Consider the following 24,747-nt stretch of genomic DNA (forward strand, 5'->3'; position numbering starts at 1 on the left):
TTCTCACGGGATAGGAGTTTCACTTTGGCTTATTATTTAGTTAGTTATATTATGTTTCTTATGTTTATTTATCATGTTTGTAATGTCTAAATCATACATTTTTTTGCCAATCGGGTCTAGTCCGATGAAAAAGGGCTTTGACTTGTAAACATTAAAAAATAAAAATAAATCTTTCATACCTTTAATTAACTCTCTTGTAATTTAGACTATCACTTATACTCTTTGTTGATACCATGTTGAACTCATCTTCCCCCTTAAGCAAATCTCACCAATTAAGGGATAACCCTTACTTGTCATACCTCACATCCCACCAACAAGAAGTAGCTAGCCATGCCCCCTCCCATGTCTTCTCAATGCCCAAGGCCCCAAATCAGGGGGAGGCCATGTAGAATCCCCAAATCAAGGAGTACCACTACTTGGACTACAAAAGAGAGCTCACCACATCCAAGCAAAGGGACCTGCAGCTGCCACTTCTCCAACAGCTCTCCCAAGCCCTCTATTCCTCTTCTACAAGAGCCCTTAAGCCTCTCTCCCATATCACTCTCATATACAATGTAATCTTCATATTCAAATACAAATACGAAGTTATAAATTATAGTGGAAGTAGCCCCATTATGGGTGAACCACTCAAACACTTGTGTTATGTGTGTGATTGTGTCTTAATCTATTAGGTACAAATTCACACGCTAACACTCTTAATGCTAAATGTATTGGTATTGTGGTCAAATCATGATGCATTCCAGTTATTAAACACATGAAAAGGTTATCATAGAAAACAAGTAATTAATAGTTTTCAATTTTAATAGAATTTCTGTTTTTTTAATTTAAATTATTTGGGAGAGCCATTTGAACTTGAATCTCTTACAGCATTTGAAAGAGAAATGTATTAGACCAAGAGAACAGTTGTAATAAAATCTAAATGATCAAGACCCGTCATTATTATTCTTAGCATTTTGTTGATCATAAGACTACAATAGTACACCCATTGCTTCAATACCCCAATAAAATGGGGCTCTAAATCTTGAACTTTTTTAAGTGGAGGGGGCTTCCTAATCTTCGTGGCTTGCTCAAAGCCGTATGCTATCTCAATTAGCTTTGGCTCCGAACCCCTCAGCCCGCCAAAGGAGATGCCAAACGGTACCCCATCTTTATTATATCCTGCTGGGACAACCACACCTGGGGAACCTGCTATGGCGAGCAACGTCGACACGGCTGCAGATGGAGCCACTACTGCGTCTAGCCTCTTCTTCGTCATGAGCTTCTCGAAACCATTTTTGGATAGCTTTGCCAAGTTTACCAGCGCTGCCCTCTCTGCATTGCCAATCCCATTTGTTGCTTCAGCTTCCAAGAGTCGGCCTTGGCCATACTCCTTCAATTTCTCCTGCATTGCCGGTAGCTCAACCAATTACTTAGGACAAATTGATCTGAGCATAATTTGGAAGTAACATAAACCTTTGCTCCTATTTACTCACCAGTTTTGAGTTTTTATCGTTGAAGGCTATCACGTCTGCCAAGGATCGAACCGGCGAAGCCACTAAGTTCTTGAGGTATGTGTTCAAGTAAATTTTGAACTCAGCAGCCAATGCAATGCTTTCACTACTTGAATTATAGTAGATTTCATCAAAATGTGCTATTTCCAAATTGTCTACCAAAACAGCACCTCCTTTCCTACATTAAATTTCCAAATTCCAACAACTTATTATGTCATCAAAACAGAACGTATGTCTCGAATTGGAGAGACTAATACATGGTTTTGTTACCTCAGAGTGTTGAAATGCTGTTCAAAAGTTCGAGTCAACGAAGCGTCACCACCGAAGTTGAACAAGGCTCTCACTATCCCTATTCTCTTACCTCTAAGTCCATCAGGTCTGAGAAATTGTGCATAGCCGCCCTTGGGAATGTACCTCGATGCCTCAATTGTTGCAAGGTCATTGCTGTCAATGCCTGCAATGACATCAAGAACATATGCGGCATCTGATACTGTCCTAGCAATTGGCCTGTTCAATCCAACACCCCCCAACCAACAATGAGACTGAAAAAGGTAGCCATCTAGATTAATGTAAAAATAATTTACATTGATTGATCACCACTTACCCTACCGTGTCCTGTCTTGGAGAGATTGGGACAACCCCTGCTCGACTTGTAAGGCCAATTGTTGGTTTGATGCCCACCACTGAGTTCCAACTGGATGGACTTAAAATTGATCCGTCTGTTTCAGTCCCCAGTGTCACTGCTGCCAGATTTGCTGCCGCTGATATTGCCGACCCGCTACTTGAGCCGCTCGGCGTCGCGTTGAAATTGTAAGGGTTCTGCACTCAACCGAACATTATCAGACTGTCTGTTATCTCAATGGGTTAAATCTCAGAATGTCAGTTATCTTATATTATCAGACTGTCAGTCAATCTCTAACAATAGTTATGTGAACTTTTAGTTGAATGTATGTTTCAAATTGAAAGCTTCACAACATAACATACCAAGTATCTATCAAGAGAACTCAACTGTTTAAATTAATCAAACAAGGTATACTGGAGGCAATTAATGATCCTCAACTCACCACCCCTTGGCCACCTCTGCCACTCCAACCAGCAGGTGTATCATTGGACCTCCCATAGACCCACTCACTCAAGCTGGCCTTTCCCAGTATGATAGCCCCAGCCTTCCTCAATTTGGTCACCACACCGGCGTCCCGGGGCACAACAGAGCCAAGCAGAGCATAAGAGCCAGCTGTGGTGTTCAACTTGTCCTTGGTTGCAATGCTGTCCTTGACCAGAATGGGAATGCCATGTAACTTAGAGAGTGACACAGATGGTGCTTTAGTCTTGCGCTCGTAGTCAGCCTTGTCCGCCAGATAAAGCGCATCCGGGTTCACTTCTATGACCCCTTTGAGGAAAGGGTTGAGCCTGCTGATTTCCCCAAGGTAAAACTGGACTAGTTGCCTTGAGGTGAGCTGCTTGTGCTTGAAAGCTAGTTGGAGATCGTCTATGGTGGCTTCCTTGATTGGGAGTCCATGTCCTGCAGTTGTTTGTTGCCCAAGTGACAGTGCAAAGAGAAGAAGAATCAGAAGGAAGGATGAGAAGTGAGAGAGGCTTGCTTGTGCCATTGGAGCAGTGAACACTAGAACTTGATTTACAACTTCAACTTAGAAATTGTGCCATGGATATAGCATCCCAAAAGTGAAAAGTACCCCTCAGTTCACTTCTTAATAATTTGCAATTTGATTGACTTCATTTTTTGGTTGTTTGGAATGAGAAGTTCTCTGGTCCCATTGGCCACTTCCGTGAACCACTCACTCAAGCAATTGAGTTTGATTGTGGTGACTAGACTAGTTGCTAGCTAATGTTCCCACCTAAAATGATAGAAAATTAGTGTTGAATGGTGAGTATGTGATCACAAGAAGAACCAGCTATCACCAATTGCAATCTGTCAAGCTGACACACTTGGAAAGTTGATTTTATCGTTCTTTTTTAATTACATTAGAAATAGGGAGAATATATATAGAGGAATGCGAGAAACCTTCTCTCTAACTTTCTCTTTTGTACCTTTTGTCTTTTCCTTTTGTGTCACTTTTCTTATATTTAAAACAGTATCATTAATACTTTAGACAAGTTAATTTTTGTTTTCCAGATTTACCTTTATTAAATTTATTGAATTTTTTTTATAGATATTCCTTCAATTTATACCCTTATCATCTTCCCTTCTCTCTTCTCCCGCCACAGATTTGACATTCTTCTCCACAACACTGAAACATGGTTCTTCTTTTTAGTCACTAATGGCCATTATTTGTTCTCTCAAACCCAAATAGCTTTGCTAATTAAAATCTTGAGTACAAATTGTTTTATCACGTTGGATTTTTATATTTCCTTGTGTGCCAAACTCCAAGAATAATGTGTGGGACCAAAAAGTAGAATCATATGAAATGGAGCTTTCTGATATGAGGTTGGTATCAATGAATGTGATGGTGGGATCCAAATTAGGCTCTGTCTTCTTCTCTTGATAATAGCTGGTCTGGACCCAAATCAAGGGTACGTATGTCTGTTCAGATTATCAGAAATGAACTACCAACGTGTATCACATGGTGGATCGAGCAATGTAATTCACACTCAAAGCTCTTTTGATTCTAAGAATACTCAGAACAACTGAACAAGAAAAAATTGCAGTCTCCTGACAAAGAGAGAGTATATCATTCAGCTATTATCCATGAATCTGGTTCTTTGTATCTCAATCCTCCATAAAAAGTATTAACCTATAATAGTACATAATATTATAATCATTACCATGTCGGGTATGTGACAATAATACTTAAAACTTCATATAGTGTCCATGATTCTGTTGGGAACTAAAAAAAGGAATTATAAAGCCTTATATCATAGATAACCGTTCACAAATTGGATAATTTTTGGTTGCATAGATAGAAGGCCAAAAGTAATAGTTCATCACAATATCATCTCTTGATGACCTATACGGCAATTTGACACTTGATAAATTTTTAATAACCCCTTTGTTGCTTTAAATTTCATGTAGGATTTTATTATCGGTTGGGGCAACTTTCTCCTACGATTTTTTGTCATTATCCACATGCAAGTTTTAAGCAAATCTAGTATAACAACATAATCGTATGTTACATAAGTAGGCATGTACAGTTTATTTCCTATAGAAGGAACAACAATAGAAAACAAAACCCGTATGCAGTGGCGGATCTGTGCAGGCGCAAGGAGGTGCGCCTGCATCTCCGTCGCCGAAATAGCCATTATAGACGATGGAGTTGCACTTAGGGGTGGGCACGATGCATCGAGCCTATACCGCTATCGATACCGGAAATTTGAATCGATATGGTGCGGTGCGGTATTATGGTTTGCCAAAATTGGTACCGCATCACCGTCATAAATCGGTATCGGTACGGATATCGGTACCAAAATGATACAACTAAAAAATGAACTAATTCAATATTCAACACCAAAATAAGTGATGCCTAAGTTACAAATTCAAAGATTCAACATATTCAATATCCATCAACATTTTCAATATTCAATATCCAAATCCTAATCAACATATTCAATATCCAAATCAACCAAATCAATATTTATCCATCAACATATTCATCAAATCCAAATGGTTAAAACTCATGCATTATGGCTTACAAACCAAAAGAGTTAAACTTATGCCTTATGGCTTACAAAAATACAAACACAATCCAAACATAAATGACAAAAGCGTTTGAGAAATTGAAAGGCAAGCGAGAGACAGAGAGCGAGAGAATGAAAAAAAATTTATATTTCAATAGAGTACTATTCGGTACGGTACGGTATTGACCGGTATCAAAATCTTGATACCGCTACCATACCATACTCGATTGGTATGGTACGGTATGGTACCGAATATCTATCGGTACCAAATGAAACGGTATGAAATCGGTGCGGTTAGGGTACGGTTTCGGTATTTCGGTTTAAGATGCCCACCCTAGTTGCACCTCTGCTTCAGACCAGCGATGCACACAACGTGCTCGATGAAATGCGCAAACCATCTGAGGCTGCATGCAGCGCGAGGGTTCTTTTTTTTTTTTAAGCTGGCCAAACGACGCCATTTTGGACCAGGCTGTTTAATATGCGTTGCCTTTTTTTTTTTTTTTGCTAAACCTGACCAAACGACGTCGTTTTGGACCAGGGTTTTGAAATTAAAAAAAAGAAACAAAGGGAAACTGACGTGGGCTTTTTGTGGGCTTTTGAAAAAGGGCTTCTATTTCCTTACTTAATTGGGTTTTAATTAAAAGTTCTCTTTATACAATTGGGTTTTGAGAATTCCTTAATTAAATAGAGTTGGGAATTCCTTAATTAAGTAGAATTGAGAATTCTCTTTATAAAAGACCAATAACATCACTCAATTTCATCAAAATGTGTGTGCATCACAAGAATCCTGCATTTTTTTTTTCTTCTTGAGTACGCCAATCCAAAGTAAGTCGAATGCTTTTTTTTTTTTCTTGAGCAAACACTAATTTTGTTTATTCTTTTTTTAATATTTTTTTTTTCTTATTTAGCTCTCTCTATATTAGTAGTAACAAATTTGAGCATGTCCAGGCTACGAGGACATGGGTATGATGGTGCTAGTAATATGAGAGGTGAGCTTAATGGTCTTAAAACACAGATTTTGAGAGAATATCCTCAAGCATATTATGTCCATTGTTTTGCACATCAACTACAACTAGCTCTTGTAGCCGTGGCAAAGGGTAATGAAAATATTGCTACTTTCTTCACAACGGCTAGTAGTGTTGTTAACATTATTGGAGCATCGTGTAAGCGTCGTGATGCACTTAGAGAGCAACAACAAAAAGATATTATGAAAGCTCTTGAAATTGATGATCTTGAAACAGGGCAAGGGTTAAATCAAGAGACTACTCTCAAACGTCCTTGTGATACATGTTGGAACTCACATTATGATACTTTACTGAGTATTAATACTATGTTTCATCCCGTGGTGAAGGTGCTTGAATGGATTGTTGATGATGTCAACCAAGATAATTTAGGTGAAGCAAATAGGTTATTGAAAGAAATACAAACTTTTGACTTTGTGTTTCACCTATATTTGATGAGATTTATATTGGGAATAACAAATGATTTGTCAAAGGCATTACAAAAGAAAGATCAAGATATTGTGATGCAATGATGTTGGTCCAAAGTTGTAAGCAAAAGCTACAATCCATGAGGGATGATGACTTTGATGATATGCTTGGCAAAGTATCAATATTTTGTGGCAACAATGATATTGACAAAATATTGATGTTCCTAACATGGATGATTTATTTGTACCACGAGGGAGATCACGTCGTAAAGCTCAGAAAATCACAAACCGCCATTATTATCGTGTGGACCTATTTCTTACTATCATTGATAAGCAACTAGTGGAATTGAATAATCGCTTCACTGAGGTAAATACTGAATTGCTTCTTTGTATGACATGTTTGAGTCCGGCTTATAATTTTGCAGCTTTTGACAAACAAAAAATACTTCGTTTTGCTCAATTTTACCCTCAAGAATTTAATGACCGAGACCTCATGAAGCTTGAAGATCAACTTGGGCTTTATATTGTTGATATGCAGAGCAGCACTGAGTTTTCATCATTGAAAGGAATTACTGATCTGGCAGAAAAATTGGTGAATACAGGAAGGAGTAGAATATACAACTATGTATATTTACTTCTTACATTGGCTTTAGTTTTACCCGTTGCAACAGCTTCAGTTGAGAGAGCTTTTTCAGCTATGAATATTGTGAAAACACCATTGCGTAACAAAATAGGGAATCAATGGTTGAGTGATAGCTTGGTTGTTTACATTGAGAAAGATGTTTTTTCTTGTATTAGTAATATAAATATAATGCGACGTTTTCAAGATATGAAATCTCGTCGGCAACAATTGTAGGGTAATTGTAATGATATTTTTTTAATGTATTATGAATAACATTAGTATTGTTTAAATTATAAGGATGTTTAGATTTTTTTTTTTGGGAGCTCTTAGCTTTTGAAAATTGCACCTCTGCTGAAAAATTCCTGGATTCGCCGCTGCCCGTACGTCTACTTGCTTCAACATTATCATGAACAATTTTTGATCAAAAAAACATCATGGACAATTGGTCTAAATATGAGTTGATATTATTTAACGAGTCATGACTAAAAGCCAAGTACCTTGTCGCGCAAGTCTTGTTTTAAAGAATAGAAGTTTGTATGACAATTTACTACGTATATTGATAGTAAGTACTAATACTATGATCACAAAGATTGGACCACCTTATTTTAAAACAAGAATCTCGTGATTGTTTCTAGTGGTCATACGAATACACCTAGGATGTAACCTAACCCTAAGGTCCAAAAGTAAAGTTCCATTCAATGACTATATAGTGCAAAGGTTTTGAATTTTTTCTTAAGAACAAAATTAACATTGAATAATTAAACAATAGCATTTTCATTCCCAATCAACTAATCAAAACACAAAACATGTAAAAAACACCTAAGCACAAGACCCTAATCAAATATTTAAAAAAAAACCCTAATAAACTAATCAAAACACAAAGCCCTAATCAATTAATCGAAACACAAGCACTAATCATTTAATGAAAACACTATCAATAACCCCTTAATCAATTGTTGATGAGAGGAGGAAGAACTATTCATTTGGGGGGTTAACGAGGGGGGTGAGTCTAGCTGGGCAAGTAAAAGGTGTGTTTGTACTAGCTAGTACAGCTGTAATATATGAAGAAATTGATATAAGAGCACTTTCACCCCTATGGGCAAAGGTAAGGCAAGGGCTGTCACTATTCACATGAATAGTGGCAGCCCTTGTAATTTTGTTTCCACCCCTATGGGCTAGGGCAAGAGAAATTACTATTCACATGAGATATGAGGAGATGAATTTGAAAGAAGTTTTTGATGTGGAAAGTAAAGAATATGGCTAGATATATATATATATATATATATATATATATCAGTCCCATTCTATTGAAGGATCTCTCAAATAATTTTATTTGAGGGACACACTTTAGAGTACCCTACGAATTTATTTTCAACGATCCAATTCCACTGAAATGTCTATCATATTCAGATTTCATCTTTAGGAAGCTTCTGCTTGGAACATTTGCGGAGGATCTTTATCTCTAGATCAACATATCTTATTTATATGTAATGCCAGTGTACATAAGAATGGTTTCTTCCCTATTCTTGTGTTCAGTATACCTATGTGCCCTTTTGATGTATGATAGTATCTCTTTACAGATCGAAGACGACTTGAAAGACTTCTCGGGGTGGAAGCGCTGATGCCTTCACTACAAGATCCTGAGTGTTTCAGCTTCTAGGTAACTTTGTATTTCTCTTTATTAAAATTGAGTATATTGTAGGCTGTGATTGCAAACAGAGGACAACAATAAAATGGTTATTATTTAAATTTTGCAGCCAGTGCGTTTTTTAGTTAGATTATCCCCAGAATGTTTTTCTTTTGTTTTTCTGAAGAGGACAGGAGTTAGGACATGGTAGCTGTTCAAACACTTCTAGTTCATCGCAAAACTATTTGATAAAATGCTCTAGCCACCGCTACGTGGTCAATGTCCAAAACCTTTGTATGGTAATGCCAAAATTGAGGATTTTATGAAGTTGCACCTTTGAATTTTACAAGGTTGCTAAAAATCTTGTAACAGGTAATGTGTAGAAAGTTGCTAAAAATCGTAAAATTAATTGGCAAGAAGAGGCACAAATAAAAATCTTGTAACTGGTAATGGGATAATGGGCTAATAGCTGGAAATCATTAGAATGAGAGGTATTGAAAAGAACTTAAATTCTCATTCCCCAATATCATTAGTATAAATAAAATAATTGAAGAAATAACTGTATCCTAATTAGCTAAAGCGGTCCTAAACCCTAAAATATCATGACGAAATTGTATATTTAAAGAGTATAGCCGTACGGTTATACTCTCTGAATATATTCAAATATCTTAATGGTATAGCCGTGCGGCTACACGCTTTAAATATAGTCAAAACAAACACGAAGCTTGCACTCGCGACTCAGCCATTTCGCTTAGCGCTTCCAAGCTTCAAAGACTCTCTCTCTCTCAACTCAAGCTTCAATTTCTTTTTTGCTTTCGTTTCGGCTGCTGCGTTGATTGGATTGGATTGGATTGGACTCTCTCTATGAAAACCAGCAAATGTCATTCAGCTATTGAAATATCCACTAAGATAACAACTCTGAAGCTATAAGGGAGTTAGGTGGCCTGGGCCGATCTAGGCGGCCCCTCGGCGGCCTAGGCGGATCTAGGCTGCGCCTAGGCGGCCTGGGCGTTTCTAGGCGGCGCCTAGGCGGCCTGGGCGGTTCTAGGCAGCCTGGGCGGGTCTGGGCGTCCTTTTTTTTTTTTTCCAAAAGAAGACAGATGAAGCTTGCACTCGCAGAGGAATGTGGTGCGCGAGGGAAATGAAGAGACAGAGAAACGAACATGAAGCTTGCACTCGCAGTCCAATCTTCAAAATTCAAATACTTGGTCTTGAGCCTCTCTCTCAACTCAATCTTGGATTTTTTTCTTCAGTTTCGGCTACTGTGTTGATTCAATTTTTTTGGGTGCTTTTCTGTTATTAAAGTTGGCAACGTCAGATGAACATCCAAGGCAGTTTCTTAGTATGCCAGAAGAAGCCCAGCAGATGGTTCTTTAACCTGAGGCACACATTGTAGTTTGGCATTGGATTACAAAATGGATCTCTGGTTTAGGAGTTTTTTGCAAACAACAAGATTGAGGCATTTCTGTCATACCTCAGTAAGCATGAGTCTTTCCTGAAAAACACATTAGGAAAAGAGAATATAAAAATATCAAGTTATTACTCTATATACTGATTAGGCATACCTATTAAATTATAGGTATTGGTTTGTACCAGCGCATTGGCATGGGTTGTAAACCTTCCAGGTCATCATCTGGTCATTATTAAGGTGAGGCAAAATTTGTGCTGTATCTTTTTCATTTGGTTCCTATATTTACAAAGGTTTCTAGTAGGAGTATATTGCAGCAGCTGCTCTTCAGGAAAAATTTATGTAAGTGTTGATTCTCTTGTAGGGAACAGAATATTATGATGGGAAAACAAAGGGATATGTTGATTTTCCAATATGAATCACATATATATTGCAAATGATGGTTTTGGTCACACATGACTATATAGAATAGAAACTGGAAAGAAAGAAATATGTGAATCAGATTACATGCTTTTCTCCCTTTATAATCAACAGTTGCTTAGATTCTACAAGAAAGATGGGAGTAGATGTCCATCACAATCTGCCCGCGCCTAACAAATCATGTTACTTTCTGAATATGTGCCTCAAATACTAGGAATCAGGTTGTTTGGGGATTTGAATATCAGAAAATCTAATAAAGTCAATGTACGAAGTCTTGCAGTCCTATATCTAATCAATAAACCATTTTCTTTTTTATTTTCTCAATACTCTACACCTATCTTTTTTTTGCTGTTAAATTTCAGAACGCGTATCATTTGCATTGCTGCTGTGACAATGATCCTCTTGTATTTAAATGTGGTGAAGACACAAGTTAAAAGCCTTTGGTTTTTATTACTTTGTGTCCTTAGTATTTGATTTACAGATGCTGCAATGACAATGACGTGAGCATAGTCTTCTACAGATGTTTAATCCAGCTTGTTTAATCCAGCTTACTATGGCTTGGACAATACTGAACCTGAGTTTGATATAAAGTGGATAAGGACTGCTTAGATGATCCACATGTCAAAGCCAATCTGCTATTTCAGGTCAGAGTTGTCTTCAACTATAAGTTTTTCAAACAAAAACTTCATGTCCTCATCCTTTCTAGTTCTCTCATCGTTTTATTCTCTTACCATGCATGAATTCTGCATTCAGGCACATTTCTCGCAGTTAGAATTACCAATCAGTGATTAAGTTACAGACTTGAAGTTAGTATTAGAACAAAGTATGCGAATCATCCGGGCCATGACAGATATATATGTGCTAATTTCAAGCTCAGTTACTAGCATGAATCTTCTGCAAATGGTCGTGCAGGTACTTGCCTAGAATAAAAGACGAGTGCGAGTGCGAATTGGGCATTCTGCCTTGTTTATATTATTACATTCTACAGCTAGTGCTAGTCCTCTTTCCTGTATATTATCTTTTTCTTCTTTTTCCTTCGTCCTCCTAGAGAAGCTTTTTTTTTGTGTTTTTCCTTTTCACAGTACATTACCCTGAAAAATATAGGGCCATTTCAGCAGGACTCAAACCTTCAGCTTATGGGTAACTTTATATTTCGCTTTATTAAAATTGAGTGTATTGTGGGATGTGATTGCCAATATTAATGTATGTTTGGATGCAGCTTGCTTCTTTATCAAACCTGGGTCCTCATGAAATGTTGGATCTCCTATGCTTCCTAGATAAAAGAGAGGTAGGACCATTTGTCCTAACGAAATTGAAGTTGAAGGACCATGGGAATGATTTTGAAAATTAAAGGACTCAAATGCAAATCGGGTCTAAGTTCAGGGACTAATAAAACGATTAACCCGCTTACAAAATTATATTCATTCCCATTAGTTCCCTCCCTCCTTCCCTAATACATTGCTTAATGAATAAGTATAGCCGGACGGCTATAGGCTTAAAGAGTATATTCAAAGAGTATAGCCGGACGGCTGTATTATTTGAATATAGTATTTTACAGGTATAGCCGTTGGGCTATACGCTTTGAATATATTCAAATGTCTTAAAGATATAGCCGTGCGGCTATAGGCTTTAAATAGGGTCAAAACAAACACGAAGCTTGCACTCGCGACTCAGCCATTTCTCTAAGCGCTTCCAAGCTTCAAAGAATCTCTCTCTCTCTCAACACAAGCTTCAATTTCTTTTTTGCTTTCGTTTCGGCTGCTGCGTTGATTGGATTGGATTGGACTCTCTCTATGAAAACCAGCAAATGTCATTCAGCTGTTGAAATCTCCACTAAGATAACATCTCTAAGGCTATAAGGGAGTTAGGCGGCGCCTAGGCGGCCTGGGTGGATCTAGGCGGCGCCTCGGCGGCCTGGGAGTTTCTAGGCGGCACCTAGGCGGCCTGGGAGGTTCTAGGCGGCACCTAGGCGGCTTGGGAGCTTCTAGGCGGCCTGGGCGGGTCTGGGCGTCCTTTTTTTTCCATATGATGACAGACGAAGCTTGCACTCGCAGAGGAATGTGGTGCACAAGTGAAATGAAGAGACAGAGAAACGAACACGAAGCTTGCACTCGCAGTCCAATCTTCAAAATTCAAATACTCGGTCTTGAGCCTCTCTCAACTCAAGCTTGGATTTTTTTCTTCGGTTTCGGCTGCGGTTTTGATTCAATTTTTTTGGGTGCTTTTCTGTTATTGAAGTTGGCAACGTCAGATGAACATCCAGGGCAGTTTCTTAGTATGCCAGAAGAAGCCCAGCAGATGGTTCTTTAATCTGAGGCACACATTGCAGTTTGGCATTGGATTACACCATGCCGGTCTGAATGACAAAGATGGATCTCTGGTTGAGGAGCTCTTTGCAGACAACAAGATTCAGGCATTTCTGTCGTACCTCAGTAAGCATGAGTCTTTCCTAACAAACACATTAGGAAAAGAGAAAATAAAAAGATCATGTTCTTACTCTATATACTGATTAGGCATACCTATTAAATTATAGGTATTGGTTTGTACCAGCACATTGGCATGGGTTGTAAACCTTCCAGGTCATCATCTGGTCATTATAAAGGTAAGGCAAAATTTGTGCAGTATCTTTTTCATTTGGTTCCTATATTTACAAAGGTTTCTAGTAGGAGTATATTGCAGCAGCTGTTCTTCAGGACAAATTTACGTAAGTGTTGATTCTCTTGTAGGTTACAGAATATTATGATGGGAAAACAAAGGGATACGTTGATTTTCCAATATGAATCACATATATATTGCAAATGATGGTTTTGGTCACACTTGACTTATAGAATAAAAAATGGAAAGAAAGAAATATGTGAATCAGATTACATGCTTTTCTCCCTTTATAATCAACAGTTGCTTAGATTATACAAGAAAGATGGGAGTAGATGTCCATCACAATCCGCCCGTGCCTAACAAATCATGTTACTTTCTGAATATGTGCCTCAAATACTAGGAATCAGGTTGTTTGGGGTTTTGAATATCATAAAATCTAATAAAGTCAATGGATGAAGTCTTGCAGTCCTATATCTAATCAATAAACCATTTTCCTTTTTATTTTTTCAAGCTCAATTACTAGTAGCATCAATCTTCTGCAAATGGTTGTGCAGGTATTTCAGACTTCTTAGTAGTAGTACTTGCCTAGAATAAAAGACGAGTGCTAGTGCGAATTGGGCATTCGGCCTTGTTTATATCATTACATTCTACAGCTAGTGCTAGTCCTCTTTCCTGTATTGTTTATCTTGTTTTGTTTTGTTTATTTTTTTTTTCCTTCGTCCTCCTAGAGAAGCTCTTCTTTTGTGTTTTTCCTTTTCACAGTACATTATCCTAAAAAATATAGGGCCATTTCAGCAGGACTCAAACCTTCAGTTTTTGGGTAACTTTATATTTATCTTTATTAAAAATTGAGTATATTGTGGGATGTGATTGCCAGTATTAATGTATGTTTGGATGCAGCATGCTTCTTTATCAAGATTGTTTGCTTCAGTTCTGACACCTTCAATATCTTCTTTTTGTTTTTCCCATTGTGACACTTAATGCCATTATACATAAGAAATTCCCAGAGGAATTTGCCGAAAGGAAGTTGGAGAATGATACAATGACAAACTTTGGTGTTGATTTGATGCCACTCTTTGTAATGGATGGTGTCCTCCCATTTCAGAAGTTTCCGCTACCCATTTTGAACCTCGGTATAGACTTATGGTAAGTTGGTTAGCAGTTTGTATTTTCCACATATGACATTCATAAAATATTTAAACGTAGAAGTGCATTTGCTGCAAAATAACTATGTTGAAAATGTTATCTGGCAAGTTTTGTATGCCCACTTGGTACTTTTCTGCAGTCCATGTGATCCATGTGTTTTGTTGTTTTCGTTGAATATTCATAGATTTTTGGCTTATTATCACAAAACGTTCCTAAAGTTTACAAAACTATCAGATTGCATCCTTAATGTTTTTTTTTTGTCATTCTTGGTCCTCAAGGTTAGTATGCATGATCACAAATGGTCCATGCCGTTAGGTTCCATCAAAAACTCCGTTAGTTTGCTGACGTAGCATATATGTATATCACAAAACATTCTTAAGGTTCACACACCTATCACAAATGGTTCTTACGAAATTTTTTAATTTTTTAATTTTAAAATTCATAAAATTTTTGTTTTGTTTTTAAAATTTTATGAATTATAATTATTTTAAAATATATATTAAATTTTAAATACATGTGACACTATATTATTGTAGATGTGGGCTCCATATATATGCCACATCAACAAATTAATGAAGTTTTTTAAAAATAATTTAAAATTCATAAAATTTAAAAATGAAAAAAATTAAAGGTTTAGGGTTCATAAACGGTCCTCAAGATTAAAATCCTTCAATAAATGGTTTTTTTATTTATAAATTATAAATAATTTTAAAAATAAAACCAAAATTTTATGAATTTTAAATTAAAAAATAAAAAAAATTTGTAGGGACCATTTGTGATAAGTGTGTAAACCTCAGGGATGTTTTGTGATATATATGTATGCCACGTCAACAAACTAATGAGTTTTGATGAACCTAAGAGACCATTTGTGATTGCACATACTAACCTTAAGGACCATAAGTGACAAAAAAAAAAACATTAAGGATGCAATCTGATAGTTTCGTAAACCTTATGGACGTTTTGTGATAATAAGCCTAGATTTTTGCTTGTACCTTGTCACTTAAACAACGGGTAAGGGGTATAATGGAAGGTAACCGTCTGATGAGAATGGTAGATTAGTGTCACTGGTCCTTTTCTTTCCCTTTTAACTTTCTTAAGGTGTATAAAGTTTGACCCAAAGTCTAAGTTTCACTGATTGTGGCTTGTTTTTTAATTTTGTACGTAGGTTATCATTGATTCTTCAACAGATTCAATAGCTGATTTTGAATGTGAAGTGGAAATTACCAAGTAGGTCTTGTAACAGGTAATGTGTAGAAAGGTGCTAAAAATCGCAAAATTAATTGGCAAGAAGAGCTGCCACAAATAAAACCTTGTAACTGGTAATGTGTAGAAAGGTCCAAAACCTTTGGATTGGATTCCTATTTTTTTTTTGTATTTGTGGGTTTAACTCGTATTATTTCTTATAAATAAAATTCATTTTTTATTATGGCCTAATGGACTAATAGCTGGAAATCATTAGAATGTGAGGTATTAGAAAGAATTTAAATTATCATTCCCCAATATCACTAGTATAAAAAAAAAAATAATGGAAGAAATAACTCTACCCTAATTAGCTAAAGTGGTAATTTAAAATTACATGACAAAATTGTATATTTAAATAGTATAGCCGTGCGGCAATACAACTTAAATATTTTATTTTAACGGTATAGCCGTGCGGCTATACGCTTCGAATATATTCGGATTTCAAAGTAGCACGATCTAATTCAAAAATTTCACCCAATTGAGCGCGTCTAGCATTTTTTTTCACGGTAGCGGGATCACTATAACTGACTCCGTTGAGTTCGCTGCCATAGAACTCAACAATTACACCTACTTGTTCGACACTATATTTTGATTATGCCATTCTAAAAGGAACATAGGCTCTAACAATTCCGTCTCCGTCTACCAAAACAACCGGAAATGTTTCAAAAAAAGTAGGCATAGACGTACGAACGGTGATATTATTTAAATATATTATTTTCACGGTATAGCCGCGCGGCTATATTCTAGGAATATATTCGAATATTTTTATAGTATAGCCGCTCGGCTGGACTCGCTAAATACATTCGATCTGCGACTGCAAGCCTCGTCTGTCTTCATTTGGAACAAAAAGAGGTTGCTAGATCTGCCAGGCCGCCTAGGCGCCGGCTAGACCACCAGATCGCCTTAGAACGGCCAGGCGACCTAGGCGTCGTCTAGATCCACCCAGCAGCCTAGGCGCCTAGATCCGCCAGCCCCCTAGACCCGCCCGGCCGCCTAGATCCCCAGCCGCTGACTCCTTATAACATCAAATTTGTTATCTTAGTGGAGATTTCAACAGCTGAATGACATTTGATCGTTTTCGTAGAGAGAGTCCAATCCAATCCAATCAACGCAAAGTGAAAAGAAAGAAAAAAAAAATCGAAGCTTGAATGTATTAATAGCCTGAAGTGTAACATTTGATGGTTTTAAGTCTATATTCATAGATCACCCTTGCAAAAAAAATTAGACAAATCGGAAACCATTTAGACATCCAATTGTGTCCTACAAAATCAATGAATACAGTGCTTCAAGATAGTACTAAAATTTCAAGAACTCAATTGAGTGGTCAAATGATATTGGATTCAAGTGATTTTTTGTAGATATATCTTTGAATGAGTATCTACAAAATAGACGGTTTGGATTAGTGAAATACAATCCGGAGTGGGCTCTACAAAGGGTGTCCCTCAAATAAGCTTATTTGAGGGATCCCTCAATGGAAGCTCTCTGTGTATATATATATATATATATATATATATAATCAGTCTGAATACCACAATAGAAAAGTTTAACCAAAAGAAAAATGTCACCTCACAAGATTTACTATTAGAAGTCAAAACAATCAAAAAAGAAATAGTTGAGTTAAAACAAATGAGTCATAAACTACAAGTTGAAAATTATACCATTAAACAAGATTTAGTTAATTTAACTCAGACAGTGAACCTTCAAACAAAGAACAGATAGTTAATCTAATTAAACAAGTCAATTTTAGAAAATGGTATTCTAAAATCAGAATATTTGTCAAAATTTTTGAGTTTAGTACAGTTGCTTTATTTGATTCAGGAGCAGACCTTAATTGTATTCAGGAAGGTCTAATCTCCACTAAGTATTATAAGGAGTCCAAAGAATCCTTGAGCACTGCTTCAGGAAAGTCACTTCAGCTGAATTATGAGATCCCTAAAGCCCATGTCTGTCAAAATAAAATTTGTTTTAAAACCTCATTTGTCTTAGTCAAAAACATCACTGATGAAGTCATTATCGGTTTGCCTTTTATTACTTTATTATATCCTTTCCAGGTAGAATATGACGGAGTCACCTCCACCCAGTTAGGCGAAAAGGTTAAGTTTGAGTTTTGTCTAAACCTGAGCTGCATAATTTAAAAGCCCTTAAAAAAAGTTCAGTCTCAAAGTCTGTCAGAATAATTCATAATAAAAACAATCAGTTGAAATTTCTTAAAGAGGAAATTAATTTCAAAAGAATTGAACAACAGCTTAATTGCAAGTCATTCCAGTTGCAAATGCAGCGATTTGAAGATAAGTTAAAAAATGAAATATGTTCTGATTTGCCTAATGCTTTTTGGTATAGGAAACAACATGTTGTTAGTCTGCCTTATATCAGAACCTTTAGTGAGAAAAATATCCCCACTAAAGCCAGACCAATCCAAATGAGTCAAGAAATAATGGAATTCTATAAAAATAAAATAACTGAGTTACTCCAGAAAGGAATAATCCGTAAATCTAAATCGCCTTGGTTTTGTCCTACTTTCTATGTCCAGAAAAATGCTGAGTTAGAAAAAGGGGTCCCAAGATTAGTCATCAATTATAAGCCTCTTAATTCAGTCTTAGAATGGATTAGGTATCCCATACCTAATAAACGAGATCTAATTAACCGGCTAGAAAAAGTCAGACAAAATCAGCCAAGTATGAGTTAGGAAATTTCTGTGAACAATACGGTCTAACTAGTATTCCTCCTTCTAGGAAAAATAAGTCTAGTCCTCTTAGGAAAAGTCGTCCTTACTCACATAAAAAACAATCTTTCCGGCACAATAATGATGGGTTCTATAAGAAAAAGAAATATTACCCTAAGAAAAACTGGTCCAGAAAGCTCAATTATTGTATAAAACAGAGTATTGACTCCATCTTCTACACCTTGACCTATCTGCTCATCAAATATAGGAAGACCTTTTTCAATTAACTTAATAGCATGAATTATCAAATTTTTTGACTCAGCTGTTAGATGCTTATCCCACCAATATCGGAGGGTTCCGGTAAAACCAATGACAAGTAAAGGCACAATTTCATATTATCTAAAGCTGTGATTGGAGATATAACTATTAGCAACCATAGACATAAGTTGTAGTTTATTAAGGATTTCTTGCTCAAATAGACCATCAATATTCCATTCATACAATTTATCAGAAGAAACTAAAAATTGGCTTTGGAAGTTTCGTTCTTCAAATTGGATGTCTGGAGGTGTTGGCCTAGGGTACCAATTTTTGGTTAGACTATATGCATATATATATATATATATATAGTCCCCTTCTATTGAGGGATCCCTTACAATTTTTTCTCCAATGATCCAAACCATCTATTTCATAGGTCTTCATTCATAGATCATCCTTTAAAAAAAATGGGACAAATCGCAAACCGTTTCGACATCCAATTGTGTCCTGCAAAATCAATGAACATGGTGCTTCAAGAAAATACTAATTTCAATAACTTAATTGAGTGGTCAAATGATATCGGATTCGAGTGATTTTTTTGTAGAGATGATCTTTCAATGAGTATCTATAAAATAGATTGTTTGGATCAGTGAAATATAATCCAGAGTGGGCCTTATAAGGGATGTCCCTCAAATAAGCTTATTTGAGGGATTCCACAATAGAAGCTCTCTGTATATATATAATTAAAAAATTCTGGAATTCTGGTTTTTTTTTTTGGTTGATGACGTCAAGGTGTGTCATTTTGCCTGCAACACTCAATTGAATTTGCCCGTGGGCTTGTTAGGCTTATGAGACCCAACCCTTGCCTTGGCTAGACTTGGCACAGTGGAGTTGGATTGTGGCCTTTGGGCCCCCTTTGCCAGGGTTGAAGATGCGCGCTGGAAGTGCTCTAAAGATCGACATATTTAAGACCTGGTGTAAATGTGAAAAAAAGGTGGGTTCTATTCTTTTATTTTTTTATAAGCTGGCTCAAAACGATGTCGTTTCGGAAGCGAGGTCATTAAAAAAAAATTGAATACCCTTGGACCAAAATAACGTTGTTTTGGCCATGCGATTTTGGAAAAAAAAAAAAGACCTCGCGTGTCGCAGACAAAGAAAGAAGATCGCAAGGTCTTTCAAACCTTTCATCAAACATTTGGTGTGCACCTTCGGGGTCACACACCAGCCAGCCATAGGGTCATCTGAGACCTCTACAGGTACCTTTCCAGTTGCCATGAGGTCACCTAACCCCTCTTGTCCCTCTGTGCCTCTGCCCCTGATAGTGAGAGCAATTTGATTAGATGATGTTTAATTGGTTAATTCTCACGGGATAGGAGTTTCTCTTCGGCTTATTATTTACTTAGTTATATTATGTTTCCTATGGTTATGGATCAAGTTTATAATGTCTAAATTATACATATTTTGTTGCCAACCGGGTCTAGCACAATGAAAAAAAAACCTAACTTGTAAACATTAAAAAAAAAAAAAAAAATTTCTTTCATACCTTTCATCAACTCTCTTATAGTTTAGACTATCACTTGTACTCTTAATGCTAAATGTATTGATATTGTGGTAAAATCATGATTCATTCCAGTTATTAAACACATGAAAAGGTTATCATAGAAAACAAGTAATTATGGTTTTCAATTTTAATATAATTTCTGTTTATTATTATTATTATTATTATTATTTGGGAGAGCCATTTGAACTTGAATATCTTGCACCATTTGAAAGAGAAATGGTATTAGACCAAGAGAAGAGTTGTAATAAAACCTAGATGATCAATACCCGTCATTATTATTCTTAGCATTTTTCTTGATCATGAGACTACAATAGTACACCCATTAGCTTCAATACCAATAAAATGGGACTCTAAATCTTGAAGTTTTTAAGTGAAGGAGGCTTCCTAATCTTAGTGGCTTGCTCAAACATCCCTATGGGATAGAGTAATGGCAATTACTATTCACATGAGATATGAGGAGATGAATTTGAAAGAAGTTTTTTATGTGGGAAATAAGAATATGGCTATATATATTAGTCCCCTTCTATTGAGGGATCCCTCAAATAATTTTATTTGAGGGACACACTTTATGGTACTCTACAAATTTATTTTCAACGATCCAAACCATCTATTGTTTAAGTCTATATTCATAAATCATCCTTACAAAAAACTAGACAAATCGGAAACCGTTTAGATATCCAATTATGTCCTACAAAATCAATGAACACAGTGTTTCAAGAAAGTACTAAAATTTCAAGAACTCAATTGAGTAGTCAAATGATATTGGATTCAAGTGATTTTTTGTAGAGATGATCTTTGAATGAGTATCTACAAAAGGTTTGGATTAGTGAAATACAATCTGAAGTGGGCCCTACAAAGGGTGTTCCTCAAATAAGCTTATTTGAGGGATCTCTTAATGGAAGCTCTCTGTATATATATATATATATATATATATATAGTCCTATTCTATTGAGGGATCCCTTACAATTTTTTCTCCAATAATCCAAACCATCTATTTCGTAGGTCTTCATTAATAGATCATCCTTAAAAAAAAATTAGACAAATCGCAAACTGTTTCGACATCCAATTGTATCCTGCAAAATCAATGAACACAGTACTTCAAGAAAGTACTAAAATTTCAATAACTTAATTGAGTGGTTAAATGATATCGGATTCAAGTGATTTTTTGTAGAGATGATCTTTCAATGAGTATCTATAAAATAGATTGTTTGAATTAGTGAAATATACTCCAGAGTGGGCCCTATAAGGGATGTCCCTCAATAGAAGTTCTCTGTATATATATAATTAAAAAAAATTCTGGAATTTTGATTTTTTTTTTGGTTGATGATGTCAGCAATGTGTCATTTTGCCTAGGCAGCAGCTCAAGCTGTATTTGCCTGTGGGCTTGCTAGGCTTATAAGACCCAACCTTTGCCCTGGCTAGACTTGGCACGGTGGAGTTGGATTGTGGCCTTTGGGCCCCCTTCTGCCAGGGTTGAAGACGCGCGCTGGAAGTGCTCTAAAGATCAGCATATTTAAGACTGGTGTAAATGTGAAAAAAAGGGTGGGTTCTATTCTTTTTTTATTTTTTATTTTTTTATAAGCTGGCTCAAAACGATGTCGCTTTGAAGCTAGGTCATTAAAAAAATTTAATACGCTGGACTAAAACAACGTCGTTTTGGCCATGCGATTTTGGAAAAAGACCTTGCGTGTCTGCTCACAGCAGCAGCATCACAAGGTCTTTCAAAACCTTTCATCAAACATCTGGTGTGCACCTTCGGGGTCACACACCAGCCAGCCATAGGGTCATCTGAGACCTTTACAGGTACCTTTCCAGTTGCCATGAGGTCACCTGACCCCTCTTGTCCCTCTGTGCCTCCGCCCCTGATAGTGAGAGCAATTTGACTAGATGATGTTTAATTGGTTAATTCTCACGGGATAGGAGTTTCTCTTTGACTTATTATTTACTTAGTTATATCATGTTTCCTATGGTTATGGATCATGTTTATAATGTCTAAATCATACATATTTTGTTGTCAACGGGGTCTAGCACAATGAAAAAAAAAACCTAACTTGTAAACATTAAAAAAAATATATATTTCTTTCATACCTTTCATAAACTCTCTTATAGTTTAGACTATCACTTGTATTCTTAATGCTAAATGTATTGATATTGTGGTAAAATCATGATGCATTCCAGTTATTAAACACATGAAAAGGTTATCATAGAAAACAAGTAATTATGGTTTTCAATTTTAATATAATTTCTGTTTATTATTATTATTATTATTATTATTATTATTTGGGAGAGCCATTTGAACTTGAATATCTTGCACCATTTGAAAGAGAAATAGTATTAGACCAAGAGAAGAGTTGTAATAAAACCTAAATGATCAAGACCCGTCATTATTATTCTTAGCATTTTTCTTGATCATGAGACTACAATAGTACACCCATTAGCTTCAATACCAATAAAATGGGACTCTAAATCTTGAAGTTTTTAAGTGAAGGAGGCTTCCTAATCTTAGTGGCTTGCTCAAAGCCGTATGCTATCTCAATTAGCTTTGGCTCCGAACCCCTCAGCCCGCCAAAGGAGATGCCAAACGGTACCCCATCTTTATTATATCCTGCTGGGACAACCACACCTGGGGAACCTGCTATGGCGAGCAATGTCGACACGGCTGCAGATGGAGCCACTACTGCGTCTAGCCTCTTCTTCGTCATGAGCTTCTCGAAACCATTTTTGGATAGCTTTGCCAAGTTTACCAGCGCTGCCTTCTCTGCATTGCCAATCCCATTTGTTGCTTCAGATTTCAAGAGTAGGCCTTGGCCATACTCCTTCACTTTCTCCTACATTGCCGGTAGCTCAACCAATTACTTAGGACAAATTCTGAGCATATAATTTGACAGTAACATAAACCCTTGCTCCTATTTACTCACCAGTTTTGAGTTTTTATTGTTGAAGGCTATCACATCTGCCAAGGATCGAACCGGCGAAGCCACCAAGTTCTTGAGGTATGTGTTCAAGTAAATTTTGAACTCAGCAGACAATGCAATGCTTTCACTACTTGAATTATAGTAGATTTCATCAAAATGTGCTATTTCCAAATTGTCTACCAAAACAGCACCTCTTTTCCTACATTAAATTTCCAAATTCCAACAACTTATTATGTCATCAAAACAGAACGTATGTCTCGAATTGGAGAGACTAATACATGGTTTTGTTACCTCAGAGTTTTGAAATGCTGTTCAAAAGTTCGAGTCAATGAAGCGTCACCGCCAAAGTTGAACAAGGCTCTAACTATCCCTATTCTCTTACCTCTAAGTCCATCAGGTCTGAGAAATTGTGCATAGCCGCCCTTGGGAATGTACCTCGATGCCTCAATTGTTGCAAGGTCATTGCTGTCGATGCCTGCAATGACATCAAGAACATATGCGGCATCTGATACTGTCCTAGCAATTGGCCTGTTCAATCCAACACCCCCCAACAAACAATGAGACTGAAAAAGCTAGCCATCAAAATTAATGTGAAAATAATTTACATTGATTGATCACCACTTACCCGACTGTGTCCTGTCTTGGAGAGATTGGAACAACCCCTGCTCGACTTGTAAGGCCAATTGTTGGTTTGATGCCCACCACTGAGTTCCAACTGGATGGACTTAAGATTGACCCGTCTGTTTCACTCCCCAGTGTCACTGTTGCCAGATTTGCTGCCGCTGATATTGCCGACCCGCTACTTGAGCCGCTTGGCGTCGCGTTGAAATTGTAAGGGTTCTGCACTCAACGGAACTATATCTCAGAATGTCTGTAATGTTATATTATCAGACTGTCAGTCAATCTCAAACATTAGTTATGTTAACTTTTAGTTGAATGTATGTTTTAAATTGACAGTTTCACAACATAACATACCAGGTATCTACCAAGAGAACTTAAAATAAATCAAACAAGGTTTACATGAGGCAATTAATGATCCTCAACTCACCACCCCTTGGCCACCTCTGCCACTCCAACCAGAAGGTGCATCATTGGACCTCCAATAGGACCACTCACTCAAGCTGGCCTTTCCCAGTATGATAGCCCCAGCCTTCCTCAACTTGGTCACCACGCCGGCGTCCCGGGGCACAACAGAGCCAAGCAGAGCATAAGAGCCAGCTGTGGTGTTCAACTTGTCCTTGGTTGCAATGTTGTCCTTGACCAGAATGGGAATGCCATGTAACTTAGAGAGTGACACAGATGGTGCTTTAGTCTTGCGCTCGTAGTCAGCCTTGTCCGCAAGATAAAGCGCGTCCGGGTTCACTTCTATGACCCCCTTGAGGAAAGGGTTGAGCTTGCTGATTTCCCCAAGGTAAAACTGGACAAGTTGCCTTGAGGTGAGCTTGTTGTGCTTGAAAGCTAGTTGGAGATCGTCTATGGTGGCTTCCTTGATTGAGAGTCCATGTCCTGCAGCTGTTTGTTGCCCAAGTGGCAATGCAAAGAGAAGAAGAATCAAAAGGAAGGATGAGAAGTGAGAGTGGCTTGGTTGTGCCATTGGAGCAGTGATCACTATAACTTAATTTACAACTTCAAACTTAGAAATTGTGCCATGGATATAGGATCCCAAAAGTTTCTCTGGTCCCATAACTTATTCTACATTGGCCCCCACCATGAACACTCACTCAAGCACTTGAGTTTGATTT

At 37.0% G+C, this 24,747-nt stretch overlaps 2 protein-coding genes and 1 pseudogene across 2 annotated transcripts; 1 reads left to right on the top strand and 2 right to left on the bottom strand.

The window, feature by feature from the left end:
* Positions 1–787: 787 nt before the first annotated feature.
* On the bottom strand, positions 788–3,262 carry LOC103343845 (putative amidase At4g34880). Its single transcript, XM_089054117.1, has 5 exons — positions 2,555–3,262; positions 2,095–2,309; positions 1,761–1,997; positions 1,473–1,668; positions 788–1,381 (listed from the first exon to the last, which is right to left on the bottom strand). The coding sequence occupies exons 1-5, from the start codon at positions 3,098–3,100 to the stop codon at positions 887–889; spliced, it is 1,689 nt and encodes a 562-aa protein (XP_088910243.1). The 5' UTR covers positions 3,101–3,262; the 3' UTR covers positions 788–886.
* A 2,801-nt stretch (positions 3,263–6,063) lies between these two features.
* LOC148916129 (uncharacterized) lies at positions 6,064–7,408 on the top strand (annotated as a pseudogene).
* A 14,998-nt stretch (positions 7,409–22,406) lies between these two features.
* On the bottom strand, positions 22,407–24,747 carry LOC103334999 (putative amidase At4g34880). The gene is made up of 5 exons (XM_089054118.1): positions 24,054–24,747; positions 23,631–23,845; positions 23,297–23,533; positions 23,009–23,204; positions 22,407–22,918 (listed from the first exon to the last, which is right to left on the bottom strand). Exons 1-5 carry the CDS (start codon positions 24,597–24,599, stop codon positions 22,553–22,555), a joined length of 1,560 nt encoding a protein of 519 aa, XP_088910244.1. The 5' UTR covers positions 24,600–24,747; the 3' UTR covers positions 22,407–22,552.

Source organism: Prunus mume, linkage group LG6, assembly GCF_029339155.1.
Source record: "Prunus mume cultivar Tortuosa linkage group LG6, ASM2933915v1, whole genome shotgun sequence".
Taxonomy (NCBI): Eukaryota; Viridiplantae; Streptophyta; class Magnoliopsida; order Rosales; family Rosaceae; genus Prunus; species Prunus mume.

What these genes read in the sequence shown, in the direction of transcription:
- LOC103334999 (XM_089054118.1), bottom strand. Translation starts at nt 24,599, where the DNA reads ATGGCACAACCAAGCCACTCTCACTTCTCATCCTTCCTTTTGATTCTT. An exon ending in CCAAGACAGGACACAGTCGG is followed by an intron (nt 23,534 to 23,630) that starts GTAAGTGGTGAT and finishes TGGATTGAACAG; the next exon opens with GCCAATTGCTAGGACAGTAT. An exon ending in ACAATAAAAACTCAAAACTG is followed by an intron (nt 22,919 to 23,008) that starts GTGAGTAAATAG and finishes CCGGCAATGTAG; the next exon opens with GAGAAAGTGAAGGAGTATGG.
- LOC103343845 (XM_089054117.1), bottom strand. Translation starts at nt 3,100, where the DNA reads ATGGCACAAGCAAGCCTCTCTCACTTCTCATCCTTCCTTCTGATTCTT. An exon ending in GCAGAGGTGGCCAAGGGGTG is followed by an intron (nt 2,310 to 2,554) that starts GTGAGTTGAGGA and finishes GGTTGAGTGCAG; the next exon opens with AACCCTTACAATTTCAACGC. An exon ending in CAGCATTTCAACACTCTGAG is followed by an intron (nt 1,669 to 1,760) that starts GTAACAAAACCA and finishes AATTTAATGTAG; the next exon opens with GAAAGGAGGTGCTGTTTTGG.